Source organism: Macaca mulatta, chromosome 7 (assembly GCF_049350105.2).
Source record: "Macaca mulatta isolate MMU2019108-1 chromosome 7, T2T-MMU8v2.0, whole genome shotgun sequence".
In the NCBI taxonomy this organism is placed as follows: Eukaryota; Metazoa; Chordata; class Mammalia; order Primates; family Cercopithecidae; genus Macaca; species Macaca mulatta.
Window position 1 is genome coordinate 150,272,271 of NC_133412.1, and position 16,366 is coordinate 150,288,636.

The 16,366-nt window shown below is 50.5% G+C and overlaps 1 protein-coding gene across 1 annotated transcript in view; it reads right to left on the bottom strand.

The window, feature by feature from the left end:
• Positions 1 to 16,366, bottom strand: part of LOC106999500 (uncharacterized) — a 58,120-nt gene that overhangs the window by 19,828 nt on the left and 21,926 nt on the right. Inside the window, exons 3-5 of the mRNA XM_077938824.1 lie at positions 13,556 to 14,477; positions 10,432 to 10,576; positions 8,430 to 9,642 (exon numbers count right to left, since the gene is read on the bottom strand). Of these exons, the coding sequence (XP_077794950.1) occupies positions 14,369 to 14,477 (109 nt within the window). The 3' untranslated portion in view covers positions 8,430 to 9,642; positions 10,432 to 10,576; positions 13,556 to 14,368. The remainder of the gene's footprint in view (positions 1 to 8,429; positions 9,643 to 10,431; positions 10,577 to 13,555; positions 14,478 to 16,366) is intronic.

Sequence of the window (16,366 nt, forward strand, 5' to 3'; positions counted from 1 at the left end):
CTGGAGTTTCAGAACCACTGCTGCAAGCCTTTGTGTAACAAAGGCCCTGAGGTGGGCAGGCGCAGGCACATTAGAGTGCCTGAGGGGGGCCTGCAGGTGGGGCAGGAGTGGGGGTGGGGCTGGACGGTGGTCTTGGTGCTCAGCAGTTCCTCACTGCATCATTTCCAGTCACCAGGAGGCCTGGCCAGAGGTTCCTCTGCCTAAGAACCCTCAAGGAGTAGCAGGTCACCTGTGTGTCCAGGCTGGCCAACTTACATAAAAGCATGGAAATGACTATGACAAAGGCTTCTAGAGGCCCTGGTCACCTGATGTTGACCATGTTTTGACTTCCAGGAAGCACTAGTCAGACAATGAATTCCGTTGCTGGGAAAATGCCTTAGTCCTCAATGCCGAGAAAGGAACCCTGGAGGGAAACTCCTCCTTATCCTCAAGAAGCCTTTGCAAAGGACCTGTGGGTCCCGTTTCCCCTTGGATCAGTGCTAGCAAGGGACATTATCTGCTGAGCAGAGGGTTGCTAGAGGTGGCTTCTATCCTCCTCAAGAGGCAACCCTGAAACGGACACATTACATTAAAGACCCTGTGCAGCAGAAGGCAGATACCACCCTCTGAGAGAGCTGGCTGGGTGGAGTCAACGTGAGCTGCTGGAGCTGGGCTCGTTGCACAGGAAGGACTGGCTGCTGGTTCCTTGGCTAAGCCTGGACAGTCTGGGTGTGGTCACACCTGCTTGCTGGACGTGTTAGCCCAGAAATACATCAAAATTGGTGACAACCAAACAGCCCCCCCAGACTCAGAGTCAAGTGGCATTTCTGGGGTACCTACTATGTGCCAGACACCGTATCAGGCCCTTTCACAGGTGCTGGCTCTCTCGTAAAGCTCCCAAGTTTGCAGATCCCTCCTCCATCACCATGTCTACAAGTACAGATCGACTGTTAGTTCATGCTTGGTGCATCAGGACTCAGTGGCGAGCAGGACAGATGTGGTATTTTCAGGGGAAACACAGCAGGGAAAGCAAAGAGATATACATGTGCCAGATAAGGAGCTATTTGTTTTTAGGGCCAACTGTGAGGGCTCCCGGTGCTTTGTATCAAGAATGACTTTCTTTTCAAGGTTCTCTTGTAGAGAGAAAGAATTAAAGAGAAACCACAATTGGCTTGAGAAACTCACACTGGCTTTGCCCACAGTTACTGGTTTTTTGTTTGTTTGTTTGTTTGTTTGTTTTTTGAGACGGAGTCTCACTCTGTCGCCCAGGCTGGAGTGCAGTGGCGCCATCTCAGCTCACTGCAAGCTCTGCCTCCCGGGTTCACGCTATTCTCCTGCCTCAGCCTCCCTAGTATTTGGGACCACAGGCTTCCGCCACCACGCCTGGCTAATTTTTTGTATGTTTAGTAGAGACGGGGTTTCACCGTGTTAGCCAGGATGGTCTCGATCTCCTGACCTCGTGATCCGCCCGCCTCGGCCTCCCAAAGTGCTGGGATTACAGGCGGGCGTGAGCCACCGCGCCCGGTCTGCTCACAGTTACTGTTAAACACCACAGTAGAACCTGCCAGTAGCTGAGCTCACACAGGGTGCCAGCCACTAGACAGCATGGTATCCATCTCACTTCCTCCTCTTTCCAGCTGCCACACCTCTCCATGGGGTTTTTCACAAGATGATCTGAGACCCAGAGACCCAAAGGAAAGGGGGACAATGGGGATTGGAGGCCATGGGCTTTAGGGAAAGGTAGGGAGCAAAAAATAGAGCATATGCAAAGCCCTGTCCCTGTTACTTCCCTCCCCGGTCTCCACCACCACCCAACTGGCATATGAACTTGTTCTTCCCATATACAGCTCTGAGCAAAGCACCATATGGCAGTTTCATCAGGCCCACTGCCTGGTTTCCATCCAGCCCACTCTAATTTCCTCCCAGCCATGGATCTGCAGAATAACCCATCCTGTGGAAGGAGCTCAGAGGAAGAAAGAGGTAACAGTAACAGTAAAGACATACAGAGTGCGAACCACTGTGGGGAGCTGTTCCGATTATGTGTATGTTTGACGCTTGCAACAGCTCTAGGAATATCGCTGTTAGCATTCCCATTTTATAGATGATAACACTGGGAGACAGATGTTCCGAGACATTCTCAAGGTCACATGCCTAGTGATGACAGAGCTGGGATGGAAGCCATGTTAACCATCAGACTTTGCTGATTCGCTGAATCTTGGCTAAAAGATGTTGGCAGGAAGGGCTGAGAGCTTAGAAGAAGGAGTCCTCCCCGTCTGGCTGGGACAGGGTGATGCCAGCAAAAAGGACCCTGAATCCGTGAGCGGGGGGAGGGCGGGGTCAAGGCCTGGCTGACCTGACTCCCGCAAGCAGGGTCTGAGCTCCATAAGTGGAGGTGTCAGGGAAGCATGCAGAGGACTGGGAAGCAAGGAAGACCCCTGGAAGCATGGAAGCAGCCCCCGCAGAGGAGTGGTCAGGGAGGGCTGGGGAGCCCCCAGGAGCCCCAGGAGCTTTTCCCTCTGTGGGCTTCCTTCCATGGCTAGGTTCTCTGCTCACCAGGAGTAAAGGGTAAGCATCCTCTCTGAGCCTGCAGAACAGCGAGGCTGCACTGAGGCATCGTGGGAATGAATGGCCCCTGGGATGGAAGGACCGGGGTACGGATCTCAGCTCTGTATCTTCCGGCTGTGTGGCCAAGTCACACTCCGTCACTCCCATGTCTGTGAGCCTCATCTATAGGGCGGTTAAACCATGTGAATGGGCTGAAGTATCAGGAAACCAGCCGGGCTCCTATCACAGAAGAGGTGTATAGTCCATGATCGTGCCCCCAGCCCCCATTCTTCCTTCTAGAGCAAGGAAGGAGAAAACAAAGGCTCCCCGGGAAGTGGAGGCTGGGCCCTTGGTAGGCTTGACAGCCACACAGTCTCTAGAGTGGAAGGCTCCTTCCTCAGAGCACAGTCCTGGAGGGTCACAGCTGTTGCCCTAGCCTGGCAGGACGAGTTTGAGGGACTCTATGTTGGCAATGGGGACTGTCGTGCCCCGATTCCTTTAGGATTCACAGGCCAGAGTGGTGGCTGTAGCCTAGTCCTCACTGCCAGAGACCCCACACCACAGTGGAGCCTGCACCAGGCACAGAGGCCAGAGGCAGAGCCGTGCTTGCCCCTTTCTGCCATCCCTAGGATGCTACAGGTAGCATCCTCCCAGCATGCTGGCAGGTGTGAGAAGAAGGAGCTTTATTTGGTGTAGCTACACCCCTGCCTCCCCCCTCAGCCTTCGAATTCCTTCCCACTTATGTCCCCTGCTGCGGGTCCACATGAGGGGCTTCTCACCCCGAGGCTGCCTCTACAGTGTCCACTGGACAACCTGGCCACCGCAGCCCCAGACTCAGATCACAAGGCCAGGTTGGGCATAGGATGCTTTGACCCTTCCAGTGCAGCAGGGACCTTTTGATGTGGGTCCAGGCAATGTCCAGCTCTCCTGCCCAGGGCTCCTTCTTGGAGAGTAAATGGGAAGGAACTTTGGAGGGAGCTGCTCTGTAGGGGATGATAAAAAATGGGAATTTAGGAATTTGCGGAAGGCTTTGATGGATGAGGGAGTTAGGTAACAGGCAAAGAAGAAAGGAGGGAACTTTCTTTTTCTATTTTTACACATTTTTTTCCCTCCCTAGGGAAAAAAGTGTGAGCAGAGGTAAAGAGAGAAGAAAAGTGAGCCAGGCACGGTGACTCACGCCTGTAATCCCAGCACTTTGGGAGGCTGAGGCAGGTGGATAACTTGAGGTCAGGCATTCAAGACCAGCCTGGCCAACATGGTAAAATCCCATCTCTACTGAAAACACAAAAATTAACTGGGTGTGGTGGTGCGTGCCTGTAATCCTAGCTACTCAGGAGGCAGAGGCAGGAGAATCCTGAACCCAGGAGGCAGAGGTTGGAGTGAGCTGAGATCTCGCCACTGCATTCCAGCCTGGGCGACAGAGCGAGACTCCATCTCAAAAAAAAAAAAAAAAAAAAAGAAAAGAAAAAAGAAAGAAAAGTGAAAAATTCCTTTTATTCCATTTCTGGCCAATATCACTGTTTTCCCCAATCATCCCAGACTTCTGGGCATTTCCCTGCATAGTACATGTACATACCCAGGGGGATGATGTCAAGATCTTTGTTTTGCTTTGATTTTACATGAAGGGGATCACGCTGACCACACTGCTTTGCAACTCCCCCCCATAACTGTGTATCCTGGACATTTTCTCATGTCAACAAAAATAAACATCCTCTTTTTTTTAAAATTTTTTCTAGAGATGTGGTTTCACTCTTGCCCAGGCTGGAGTGCACTAGTGCAGTCATAGCTCACTACAACCTCAACTTCCTGGGCTCCAGCAATCCTCCTGCCTCAGTCTCATGAGTAGCTGGGACCACAGGTGTGCACCACCACACCTAGCTATCCTCATTTTTTTTTTTTTTTTTAGCCTCTACCTAATATTCCATGCATGCCTGTAACACAGTTAATTCAACCACGCCCCTCCCACTCCCACCCTCACTCAGGGTCCCAGCTCTAGGGGACATGGGTCAAAAGGTTTTCACGGTAAATGGTGCCTCTGCACAATTCCAGGGGATGCCATCCACACCCAGAATGCAGCAGCCCTGCCTGATGAACAGATAAGGCGGCTCCAGTTTTTACCATACAAACAATTCTGCACCGAGCATGCTCACTCATGTCTCTTTGTGCACATGTGTGAGTGGTTCTCCAGGCATTGATGCTTCAGGGTGGAGCTGGCGGTCAGAAGTGCATGCGTCCTACATTTCGGGGACCCTGCCATGGTGTGGGAAGGCAGCCTGGGGTTCCTAAGCCCCCTCAGCCTCTGCTGAACCAGGTCGCCTAGCATATATCCATCATGTGGCTGCCGGCTGGGCCGCGGCTTCCAGGAAATTGATTGCAAAAACCTGCGATTGTCAGTGGCTCACACACTGGAGGCCATCCAGGGAGTAGATTAAATTGTATGAGAAAATAGTACAGGGCTCAAGACCGCTCCTAATGGAGACCCCTCAGTGACCTTTCTGGAGACGTTAAAAGAACACAGGCAGACACACTCTCACCCTTGCTCACCCACCCGCTAGCCTGCCTGCTAGGAGCATAGCCCCTCTGCCATTGGAGGAGCCGCGCCTCATTAGCAGGAAATGGGAGGCCTGGTCCAGGCACGACAAGGAGGCCAGCAGGGACACCTGCTTCCCTGCAGGGTGGACCCAGGTTGACCAACAGGCCTTAGCTGCTCAAGGACACTGAGCCCCCTTCTCCTCCATGCTAGCCCTCTTCTACTTCCCATGCAGGCACCACTGTAGACCCCTGCTCTGCACCCCCAGGAGGAGTGGGACTGCTTCAAGAGCAGCCTGGAGGAAAGAGGTATGGTGTGGACACATACAACATGTTCCTTAACCAGGAAGGCGACTGGAGTCTTTACCCGGTTTCAAAGCAGCCAAGCCTAGAGGCCCCCACTCCTTGTTCTTTATTAGAATTGCCCTTTGACCCCAACCTCCCAATTCTTTCCTCTCCAGATCCCCAGCCATGCATACCCCAACCTGGTCCTACAAAGAATACCCAGCTACAGTTGTGAACTTAGGGAAACACATTCATTTTCTTTCTTTCTTTCTTTCTTTTTTTTTTTTTGAGAGGGAGTCTCACTCTGTCACCCAGGCTGAGGTGCATTGGCGTGATCTTGACTCACTGCAACCTCCACCTCCCAGGTTCAAGCAATTCTTCTGCCTAAGCCTCCCGTGTAGCTGGGACTACAGGCGTGCACCACCACGCCCAGCTAATTTTTGTATTTTTAGTAGAGACGGGGTTTCACCATCTCTGCTGGCGAGACGGGGTTTCACCATCTGCTGGCCAGGCTGGTCTCAAACTCACGACCTCAGGTGATCTGCCCGCCTTGGCCTCCCAAAGTGCTGGGATTACAGGTATGAGCCACCGCACCTGGTCTATTTTTTTTTTTTTAAGATAGGGTTTCGCTCTATCACTCAGGCTAGAGTGCAGTAGTGCGACTGTGGCTCACTGCAGCCTTGACCTCCTGTGCTCAAGCAATCCCCCCGCCTCAGACTCCCATGTAGCTGAGACCACAGTTGTGCACTACCACACCTGGCTAATTTTTGTATTTTTTGTAAAGATAGGGCTCTTGCCATGTTGAACTAACCAGGCTAGTCTTAAACTCCTGGCCTCAAGCAATCTTCCCAAGGTGCTAGGATTATAGGCTTGAGCCACCATGCATGTGCACGGCCAGCACATACATTTTCTATACACAGCTGTCTCCCAGCTCTCCAGGCCAACTTACCTGATAGTGATAAAAATAACTAAGCTCCCGTGGATTGGGCAGTGTGCCAAGTGCTCTGTGTATATTACCTTAGTTTTCACAAACTCTATGAGGTAGGTACCACTATTATTTACAGGTGAGGAAATGGAGGCTCAGAGAGGTTAAGTGAATCGATCTAGGCCACATAACTGGTAAGCACCAGAGCCACCAGTGGCGGCCAGGTCCAGCCAGCCCCCAGAGCCCGTGTGCTGAGCCACTGTGCTATACTGACTCCCACTTAATTCTCTCTTCTGGGCTGTCCCAAAGACCAAGTTCGGCTGGCCAATTTCCTAGGGCCACCTCTCATGGCACCTGGAGCCTTGTAGGTTCCTGGAGAACCCTCACACCTCCTTCCCACCCTTCTCCAGATTCTCCAGCTCCCTCTTTAGCAGACCCAGCCCCACTCTGGGGCACCCTGCCTTCCCGGGACCTGTTGTCACAGTCACCCACTCTGGCTGCCAGGGCCTGGCCGGTCCAGCCTGGGGACCGTGGGACCCCTCTGGGCAGTGCCTCCCTACCTGGGCCCAGGTGGGTATGGATTTCTTTCTTCTGGGCCGTTGCACCCGCCAGAAGGCACGGTGGGAGAGGCAGGCCCACATTTCAGAGGGCCTTGCTGCCCCCATGTGGCATGAGGCTGTAGCGGCTGCAGCCTCTTCCCTCCCTCCTGCCACTGCTCCCAGAGCCAAAGCTCTTGCAGGGGAAAAGGAAGAGAAAGGAAGCAGGAATGTGAGAGAAATGAGAAAGAGGGATGGGCTAGGGAAGAGGGAAGCCCTTCTGCATTACCTGGAAATGCAGCAACAACAATAACAAAGTCAATGGTAAGAATAAGTTTAAAGGCAGCTGCCACGCAGCACTTTTTATAGCTTGTAGATTCTTTCATTTAATCCTGGCACATCAATCTGATCTATTATTAGTTTTATAGGTGATGATCCAAGGCTCAATTATTTATTTATTTTATTTTATTTTATTTTTGAGATGGAGTTTCGCTCTTGTTGCCCAGGCTGGAGAGCAATGGCGTGATCTCGGCTCACTACAACCTCTGCCTCCCAGGTTCAAGTGATTCTCCTGCCTCAGCCTCCCAAGTAGCTGGGATTACAGGTATGCGCCACCACCCCGGCTAATAATTTTGTATTTTTAGTAGAGATGGGGTTTCTCCATGTTGGTCAGGCTGGTCTTGAACTCCCGACCTCAGGTGATCCGTCCGCCTTGACCTCCCAAAGTGCTGGGATTACAGGCATGAGCCACCGCGCCCGGCCCCAAGGCTCAATTATTTATTCCTCAGCTAGTAGGTGACAGAGCCCAGATCCAATCTGACCCCAGAACCCTAACCACGATATTCCCCTATCTAGAAGGAGCCAGTTCTCTCCTGCCACCCCCACTGCTCAGCCTCCCGGAGTTCCAGCCACCAGCCATCTGCACCCTCCCCTCCATGTGGCATTGCCCTCTGTTCTCCTGTCCCCTCTCTCTCCAAGGTCCAAGTGGTCAAGGTCATCCCAAGGGTCTGCTGGGACCATGTGTCCTTATTCTGTGCCTTGCTGGTCACCAACCTTCCCCATCTGCCAAGGACCGATGTCCAGCCCAGGCCCAGGGGCAGGTGCCCAGGTCATTTTTGCCACTGAGTAAAGGGAGACAGAATGACAGGGTAAATTACCAACCACCAGAACACCATGGTGCCAATAGCATCAATGCAAGTGAAGTATATTTATCTGTTGGCCTGAAAACATGTCCTAGTATATTGTTCCATTAAGAAAAAAGCAGGTTATAAAGCTGTGTACAGCAAGAAACATTTTATAAGTGAAACAAAAGTATTCTCTGTTTCTATGCAGAGAAAAAGGATATTTGCCAAGATGTTAACAGACTATTTTTGCTGTCTTCTCTTGGCTTATTTTTGTTTTCTCTTTTTCAATGAACACCAATTAGTCACATGATTTTAAAAAGCAATAAAAATAAACCAATCCCAGACGGATTGTACTTCTTCCTGTCCTCATTTCTACCCCAACGAGTCTCCAAAAAAAAAAAAAAAGAAAGAAAGAAAAAAAAAAATCACAGTGCCACAGGCCCAGACCTTCCCCTCTCCCTCCTGTCATTTTAACAACTCAGTTGGGTAGGGAGCGTCTCTACTTACCCCAGGAAGCCTTCTGAACCTGACTGATGGGAGAAGCCCACGCCTGGGGGCCTTTTCTCACTGACCATGCCAGGGCCCTGGAGGACATGCCAGAGCTGTCCACAGCATTGCCCCTGCAGGTGATGCTGCCTTCCAAGGGCAAAGCGTTCTGGGACGGGTCGGCCCCGCTCACGTGGATGTGCAGCCCCGGGCAGTGGAACAGTGCAGAATCCCCGCTCCACTGCTGAGGTTACTATGGGCGACATCTTGGCAAAATGAAGAGTGAGGGGGAAGAAATCACAGAAGCTCCTGATCATCCATGAAAGAAAAAGCAATGCCTCAGGACTGGGCTATGCCAGTGCCTTCCAGAAGGCTCTGAAGAAACTGGGAAGGAGATGGGGACTGGCACTTCCTGGGCATCTACTATGTACGTGCACTTGCAGTCGTGATCGCACCCCTCATTACACACCTCCCATGGTACAGATGATGCCACTGAGGCACAGGAGGCACACGTCCATACCAGAGCACATGGGCCTTGACTTCTTGTGTCTCTGCTGCTTAACGTGGTGTCCTGGAAATGTCTCTGCATAGAGACACTGGTATCAGCTGGCAGCGTCTTCTCCCTGTGCAGTACATTGCTCAGACTCCACAGAAGGCCAGCTCCCCTAGAGCCACAGAGACTCCTCCATTCTGGGGCAGGAGTTAGGCACATTCCCAGAAGGGGGCTGCCCGTCCTGAGCCCTTGCTAGTTGAATGATAAAAGTTGTTAATGTCATCCTATCTGCCTTTAAAATAGCAGCCATCAGAAAGGCACCCCAGAGAGCTGGCCTGCAACCAGCAGAGCCTAAAGGGGGCCTGTAATGTCACCCCGAACCCATCTTCAAATCACACTCCCTGCGGTGGCCATCCCTAGAGACCTACAAACAAGAGCTCCTGTTCTTGGCAAGCCTCTTACAAGCAGGACAGATGCAGGAATTGGGAGGTAGGAGACCACAGTGTTCTTCCAGCTCCGAGCCCAACCATCTGGGTCACCTTAGCTGAGCTGCTCCTTCATGTCCCCAGCCCTTCAGGTCACACAGCATTGGTGTAGAGAAGGGGTCCAAAGGGTGTTGCCGAAGAATGCTCAGCCCCCTGGCGCTGTGTCTGTACTAAATGGAAGTCTGATAACAGGTTCCAATTCCCTGAGTATCCTGGTTTGGCTGTACTCAGTCGAAGCGTGATTGATAGCGACATCCTGTGGACACAATAGATAACTGCATCAACTTGGACAGAAGCCGCAAGATGACATCCAACTTCCCTCATTACATGGAGAGGAGCTGATTGCAATGAATCACACTCGTCATCTTACACAGGGAGCTGTCTTAGAGCTGGAAAAAAAAAAAAAAATAGAAAAACAAACTTCAAGGCCGGGTGAGGTGGCTTATGCCTGTAATCCCAGCACTTTGGAGGGCCAAGGCGGGTGGATCACGAGGTCAGGAGTTCGAGACCAGCCTGGCCAACATAGTGAAACCCTGTCTCTATAAAAATACAAAAAATTAGCCGGGCGTGGTGGCGGGCACCTGTAATCCCAGCTACTAGGGAGGCTGAGGAAGGAGAATCGCTTTAACCCAGGAGGCGGAGGTTGCAGTGAGCCAAGATCACACCACTGCACTCCAGCCTGGGCAACAGTGCAAGACTCTGTCTCAAAAAACAAAACAAAACAAAAAAACCATGAAGCCACAGATTTCTCTGCCATCATCCTCCAAGTTACATCTATTTCGTTTAAATTTGTCTCTCTTCAAATATTTGCCTGATACAAGAGTCTAGTGGCCATGGAGGGAAAGTAATGTCAATAGCAATATTAATAGCAGAAAAATGTAATGGGCAGTTTACTCTTGCCATGAATTTCACATGCATTATCTCATTTAATCTTCCCCAAAACCCAAGGAGGTACATGCTCTTATCCCCAATTTTCAGATGAAGAACCTGAGATATGGTGCACAAGGAAAAGCTAGGTTACAAACCTGGACATTCTGTCACCCACCTGTCTTAGTCCATTTTGTGTTGCCATAACAGGATACCTGAGACTGGGTAATTTGTAAAGAAGAGAGGTTTATTCAGTTCACAATTCTGTTGGCTGGGAAAATCAAGAAGCATGGCATCAGCATCTGCTCAGCCTCTGGTGAGAGCTGCAACATACAGAAGGTCAAAGGGAGAGTGAACACTTGCAAAGGGAAAACCCAAGGGGCATCCTGGCTTTATAACAACCCACTGTCTTGGGAACAAATCCATTCCTACAAGAATCCAGCCTTGCCAGGGTGAAAACTCACTCTCCACTGCGAGAATGGCACCAAGCCATTCCTGACAGATCTGCCCCCATGACCCAGACACCTCCCACTACGCCCCACCTCCCAACACCCCCACACTGAGGGTCAAATTTCAGCATGAGTTTAGGTGGACACAACCATATCCAAACCACAGCAGATTCCATTCTCTTTAATCACCACTTTATGCAACTTCACTGCCTCTTGTGTCTACCTGGTCCACCCCATGCCATGGTAATCCCTCCTTCCTAGGACACTGGAGAAAATTCCACTTCCTGGGATACTGGCTTGAATTCCCCAGACTGAGTACCTCTGAGTCACCCTCTGTGGCAGCAAGGAGGGTGGATAGGAGGAGATTTAGGGTTAGACAGGCCTGGGTTGGAGTTCCAGCTCTGTGCCTCGCTGCCACTAGCCATGTGTCCTGGGGCTTGTTCTTGAACTTCACTTTCCTAGATTGCCAAGTGTGGTGCATGATCCCTTGCCTTGAGAGGGTGTTGTGAAGATTAGAGAAATCACTTGCTGCTGAGTAGATGCTCAAGAAGTGAAGGCTCTTCTCATCGGCAAGATGTGCAATTTGACCTTGGGAGGGGCCACCCTGGAGATTTCAGTAGGTGTCAAATTCTGATCTAACCTGTTTAGAAAACACCACTACTAAGAAGGGCCAGAGGCGGGCGGATTATCTGAGGTCGAGAGTTCAAGACCAGCCTGACCAACACGGAGAAACCCCATCTCTACTTAAAATGCAAAATTAGCAGGGCATGGTTTTGCATGCCTGTAATCCCAGCTACTCTGGAGGCTGAGGCAGGAGAATCACTTGAACCCAGGAGGAAGAGGTTGCGGTGAGCCAAGATCACGCCATTGCACTCCAGCCTGGGCAACAAGAGTGAAACTCCGTCTCAAAAAAAGAAGGGCTAGGATTCAGATGGAGGAGAAGGCCAGCCTTCTTTTCCTGAGGCTTATGATGTTTCAGAGGGGCTTGCTGATATATCAGGGTTCAACGGATCTCCAAAGGGAGTTATTTAGCTAAGATGGCAGAGCAGAAACAAGATTCCAAGACTCTGTACCCTGCCTTTCGATAGAGAAATTATTATCCAAAGAGTAGTATCCCAGCAGGATTCAAGTCCATGCCTCCAGGTATCTTCAGAGACCCTGGTACCATGAGCCAGCCTCAGTGTAGTTCAGGAAGCACAAATTCAAGACTAGAAATGGGGTGTCTGGATCCTAGTTCCAGCTCTACCTCCCACTGTTCTTGCAGACTCTTGAACTTGGTCCTCTTCTTGCCTCTTCAGGGTCACACCACTGAATGCTTCTCTTCTCAGTGCCTCAGTGATGTCTCTCTTTTCCCTTCTCTGCAAAGCAGTGCTGTCCTTCTTGCCCATTGTGCTCCACTGGCAGAGACCATAATGACCACCAGTTAAGAGATTAAGAAGAGGGCTGTTCATTTCTTTTTTTTTCTTTTTTTGAGATAGAATTTCACTCTTGTTGCCCAGGCTGGAGTGCAATGGTGTAATCTTGGCTTACCGCAACCTCTGCCTCTCGGGTTTCTCCTGCCTCAGCCTCCCAAATAGCTGGGATTACAGGCATGCGCCACCACACCCAACTAATTTTGTATTTTTTTTTTTTGGTAGAGATGGGGTTTCCACATGTTGGTCAGACTGGTCTTGAACTCCTGACCTCAGGTGATCCCCCTGTCTGGGCCTCCCAAAAGACTGTTCATTTCTATAGCCCCAGTCTCTAATATAGCATCTGACACATGGAAGGTGCTCACTGATGAAAGAGTAAGTGGGACAACTCACTATAAATGGCTGTGGGGCCCATTGCTGGAAATATCCCCAGAGAGACTAGCATTGAGGCCCCTAACCATTCCAAATAACGTTTAAGAATTATAATATGGAGGCTGGGCGCGGTGGCTCAAGCCTGTAATCCCAGCACTTTGGGAGGCCGAGACGGGCGGATTACGAGGTCAGGAGATCGAGACCATCCTGGCTAACACGGTGAAACCCCGTCTCTACTAAAAAATACAAAAAACTAGCCAGGCAAGGTGGCGGGCGCCTGTAGTCCCAGCTACTCAGGAGGCTGAGGCAGGAGAATGGCATAAACCCGGGAGGCAGAGCTTGCAGTGAGCTGAGATCTGGCCACTGCACTCCAGCCTGGGCAACAGAGCGAAACTCCGTCTCAAAAAAAAAAAAAAAAAAGAATTATAATACAGAACTCTTTCTGTTCTAAGTTACAGTGAGGCCCCAATACGACAGATATTAGTATTAGTTATCTATTGATACATAACAGATTACCTCAAAATTTAGTAACTTAAAACAATAATAAACATTTATTATCTCATAGTTTCTTTTGGTCAGGAACTGGGGAGTGGCTTAGCTGGGTGTTCTGGCTTAGGGTTTCTCATGAGGTTGCAGTCAAGATGTCAAGTTGTGATGCACTCATCTGAAGGCTTGACTGGGGCCGTATAATGTGCTTCTAAGATAGCACACTCACAAGGCTGGCAAGATGGTGCTGGCTATTGGCAGGAGGCCTCAGTTCCTTGCCACATGGACCTCTCCATAGACCTCCCTGAGTAGCTTCAGGACATGGCAGCTAACTTCTCCCAGAATGAGTGGTTCAAGAGAGAGCAGGGAGGAGGTCATAATGTCTCTCTTATGACTATATTAGATCCACACGGCTGCTGTAACAAAGTACCACAAGCAAGATGACTTAAAACAATAGAAATTTACTCTCACAATTCTGGAGGCCAGAAGTCTGAAACCACGCTGTCAGCAGGGTCAGAACAGTGGCACATGGAAGGTGCTCATTGGTGAAAGAATAAGTGGGAAAGAATAAATAATTCCTTGCCTCTTCCAGCTGCTGATGGCCGCAGATGTTTCTTGGCTTGTGGCTGTATCATTCCAATCTCCGTCTCCATCTTCACACGGACTTCTCCCTTGTGTCTGTCTACTCTGTGTCTCTCTCTCCTTATGAGGATACCAGTCAGTGAATGTAGGGCCCACTCTAGTCAAGAACAACCCTTGATGACAGCTGCGAAGACTATTTCCAGAAAAGGTCACATTTATAGGCCCTAGGGGTTAGGGCTGCAACGTATCTTCTGGGGGGACATCATTCAACACACAACAATGACCTAGCCTCAGAAGATGCATGCCATCAGCTCTGCAATAGCAAGTGGCTACAAGGGTCGGCCCTGTTAAGGAAGGGAGGAGACACAACCATGTGAATACCAGGAGGTGGTGACAATTAGGGGCCATCGTGGAAGCAGGCTACCACAATATCAGATAGCAAACTGAACGTGAGACAGACTCCCATATGTAGTATTTACAAAGGAAATAATGGGGAACCACTTGCATAGCACTCAGGGCCCTCAGCCTACCAAGAATATAAAGAGTGTGAAGAATGGGGAGAGTTTGGGAATAGAAACTTCCAGAGAGGGCAAAGCTATGCTGTAAGCTACCCCACCGAGGAGCTGAAGGTACCACCTTCGACTCAAGCCCAGTGATGGAGGCTTCCATGCAGCCACTTGGAGCTGTGGGCCCCCATGGGACTGTGCCAGGAGGGACTGCATTAGGATGAGTGAAGGGGCTGTGTGAGTTATTCCCATGGGCCAGATGTGGATCAGACTGGACCATGGCAGGAGAGAGGGCCAAGGTGGGGGGGTCATTTTAAGTCCTGTAGGGCCTCCGAGAAGGGCAAAGGGATGTCAGCAGGAAGAAGTTGCAAGAGGATGCTGGATTTCTGGGGGTTGAAGACGGAGTCATAGCCGTACCTGAAATGGAGGTATAGAACAGGGAACTTCAGGAGAGAACCTCAGAGATGGGAATTTTTCTTTTCTTTTCTTTTTTTTTTTTTAGACAGGGTTTCTTGCTCTGTTGCCCAAGCTGGAGTCCAGTGGCGCATTCTTGGCTCACTGCAACCTCTGCCTCCTGGGTTCAAGTGATCCTCCTGCCTCAGCCTCTCAGGGACTACAGGTGTGCACCACCACGCCCAGCTAATTTTCGTATTTTTGGTAGAGACGGGGTTTCGCCATATTGTTCAGGCTGGTCTAGAACTCCTGGGCTCCAGTGATCTGCCCGCCTCCGCCTTCCAAAGTGCTGGGATTACAGGCATGAGCCACTGCACCTGGCTGAGATGGGAACTTCTGAAGAACACAGGGAACCCTCCAGAAAGAGCTTTCACCATCTGCCACACCCAGAGAGCTGGCAATCATACAGTCAAGTAAAAACGGCCCTATTCCCCTGCTCCCCTCCTGCTTCCCTGCATCCTCACCCATCACCTCCATTTAGACTCTGAAAGCAACCAGCAAGTGGGGAGAGGGGTATTCAGGAGAGAATAGACAAAAGCTCACCATGCCCAGTCCCTGGCAGCTGGCAGCCCCCAACTAAGGCCTTAACTAGGGCAGGAGGAAGAAGATTTCTCTTTGAAGAAAAATGCAAGTGTCATTTAATATCTTTGACTGGCTACTTTAAATCTCTAAGTCGATATTGGATTTTGTGACATAAAACGCACATACCTAAGCATGACCAGAAGAGCCTCGGGGTCAGCTGAGCTTTCAGCCAGGGGAACAGGAAGTGCTTCCCTTGCTTTCGCTCAAATGCACAGTGAGAGCCAAAGCAAACTGAGTTGCATGTTGGTTCCATCTCACATTCAAGGGATTGGTTTCACCGAACCCCCGCCTCCACGGGGAACTGGGCCTTATATTTCTTAACCCCCCACCCTCTGCCTCCCCGCCATGGCAGAGCCTTGACCCAGAGGGAGGTTCCTGAAGAAAATCCCTTCTCGGCTTTTGTGCAGAATTGAAAAATGTTGACTATGTTTTCCTTCCTATCTCTCTGGAAATGACACAAAGAATAACAACAACAAAATAGAACTCCTTGTCCCGCGCAAAACACCCCTGCCCCCGCCACCCACCCTCCGAACTCTTCACCTTGTGTTGGCCTGACTTCACCCTGGGATGGGGAAACTTCCTGGGAGGATATAGCTGACCTGGGAACAAAACTTGTTTTTTTGAAAGCTTTGCGCAACATCAACTGAGTGGGGGAGGGGTCTGGGCAAGGAAAGAAGAAAGTGAAAGGGGGCACAGTGGGAACAGTTCTGCTAAACCAAACAGTTCCCCAGGGATGATGGAGCTGTGGTGATCTGATAAGTCCTTTAAATGTCTTATTAATTATTGGGGGAAAATAATTACTGAGTCTCCCCTCTCTCACTGTCCTTGCACAAGCTTGGTACTAGCTCTGTCCTTTAGAGTCAGGCTTGGGTCAGGCATAGTGGCTCACTCCTGTAATCCCAGCACTTTGGGAGGCTAAGGCAGGAGGATCGCTTGAGGCCTGGAGCTTGAGACCAGCCTGGGCAGCATAGTGAGACCTCATCCCTACAAATAGTTTTTAAAAATTAGCTTAGAGTGTTGTTGTGCGTCTGTGGTCCTTGCTACTCAGGAGGCTGAGGCAGGAGGATTACTTAAGCCCAGGCAGTGGAGGCTATAGTGAGCTGTGATTGCACTATTTATTGCACTCCAGCCTGGGTGATAGAGCAAGACCCTATCTCAAAAAATAAAAATAGAAAAGAGTCCGGCTTTATAAAGAAGGCTGCCCCTTGGTAGAAGGAACCAGGACAAGGCAGGAGCTGGGGCTGTGGAGAGTCCGGGGTCTGTGGAGCATG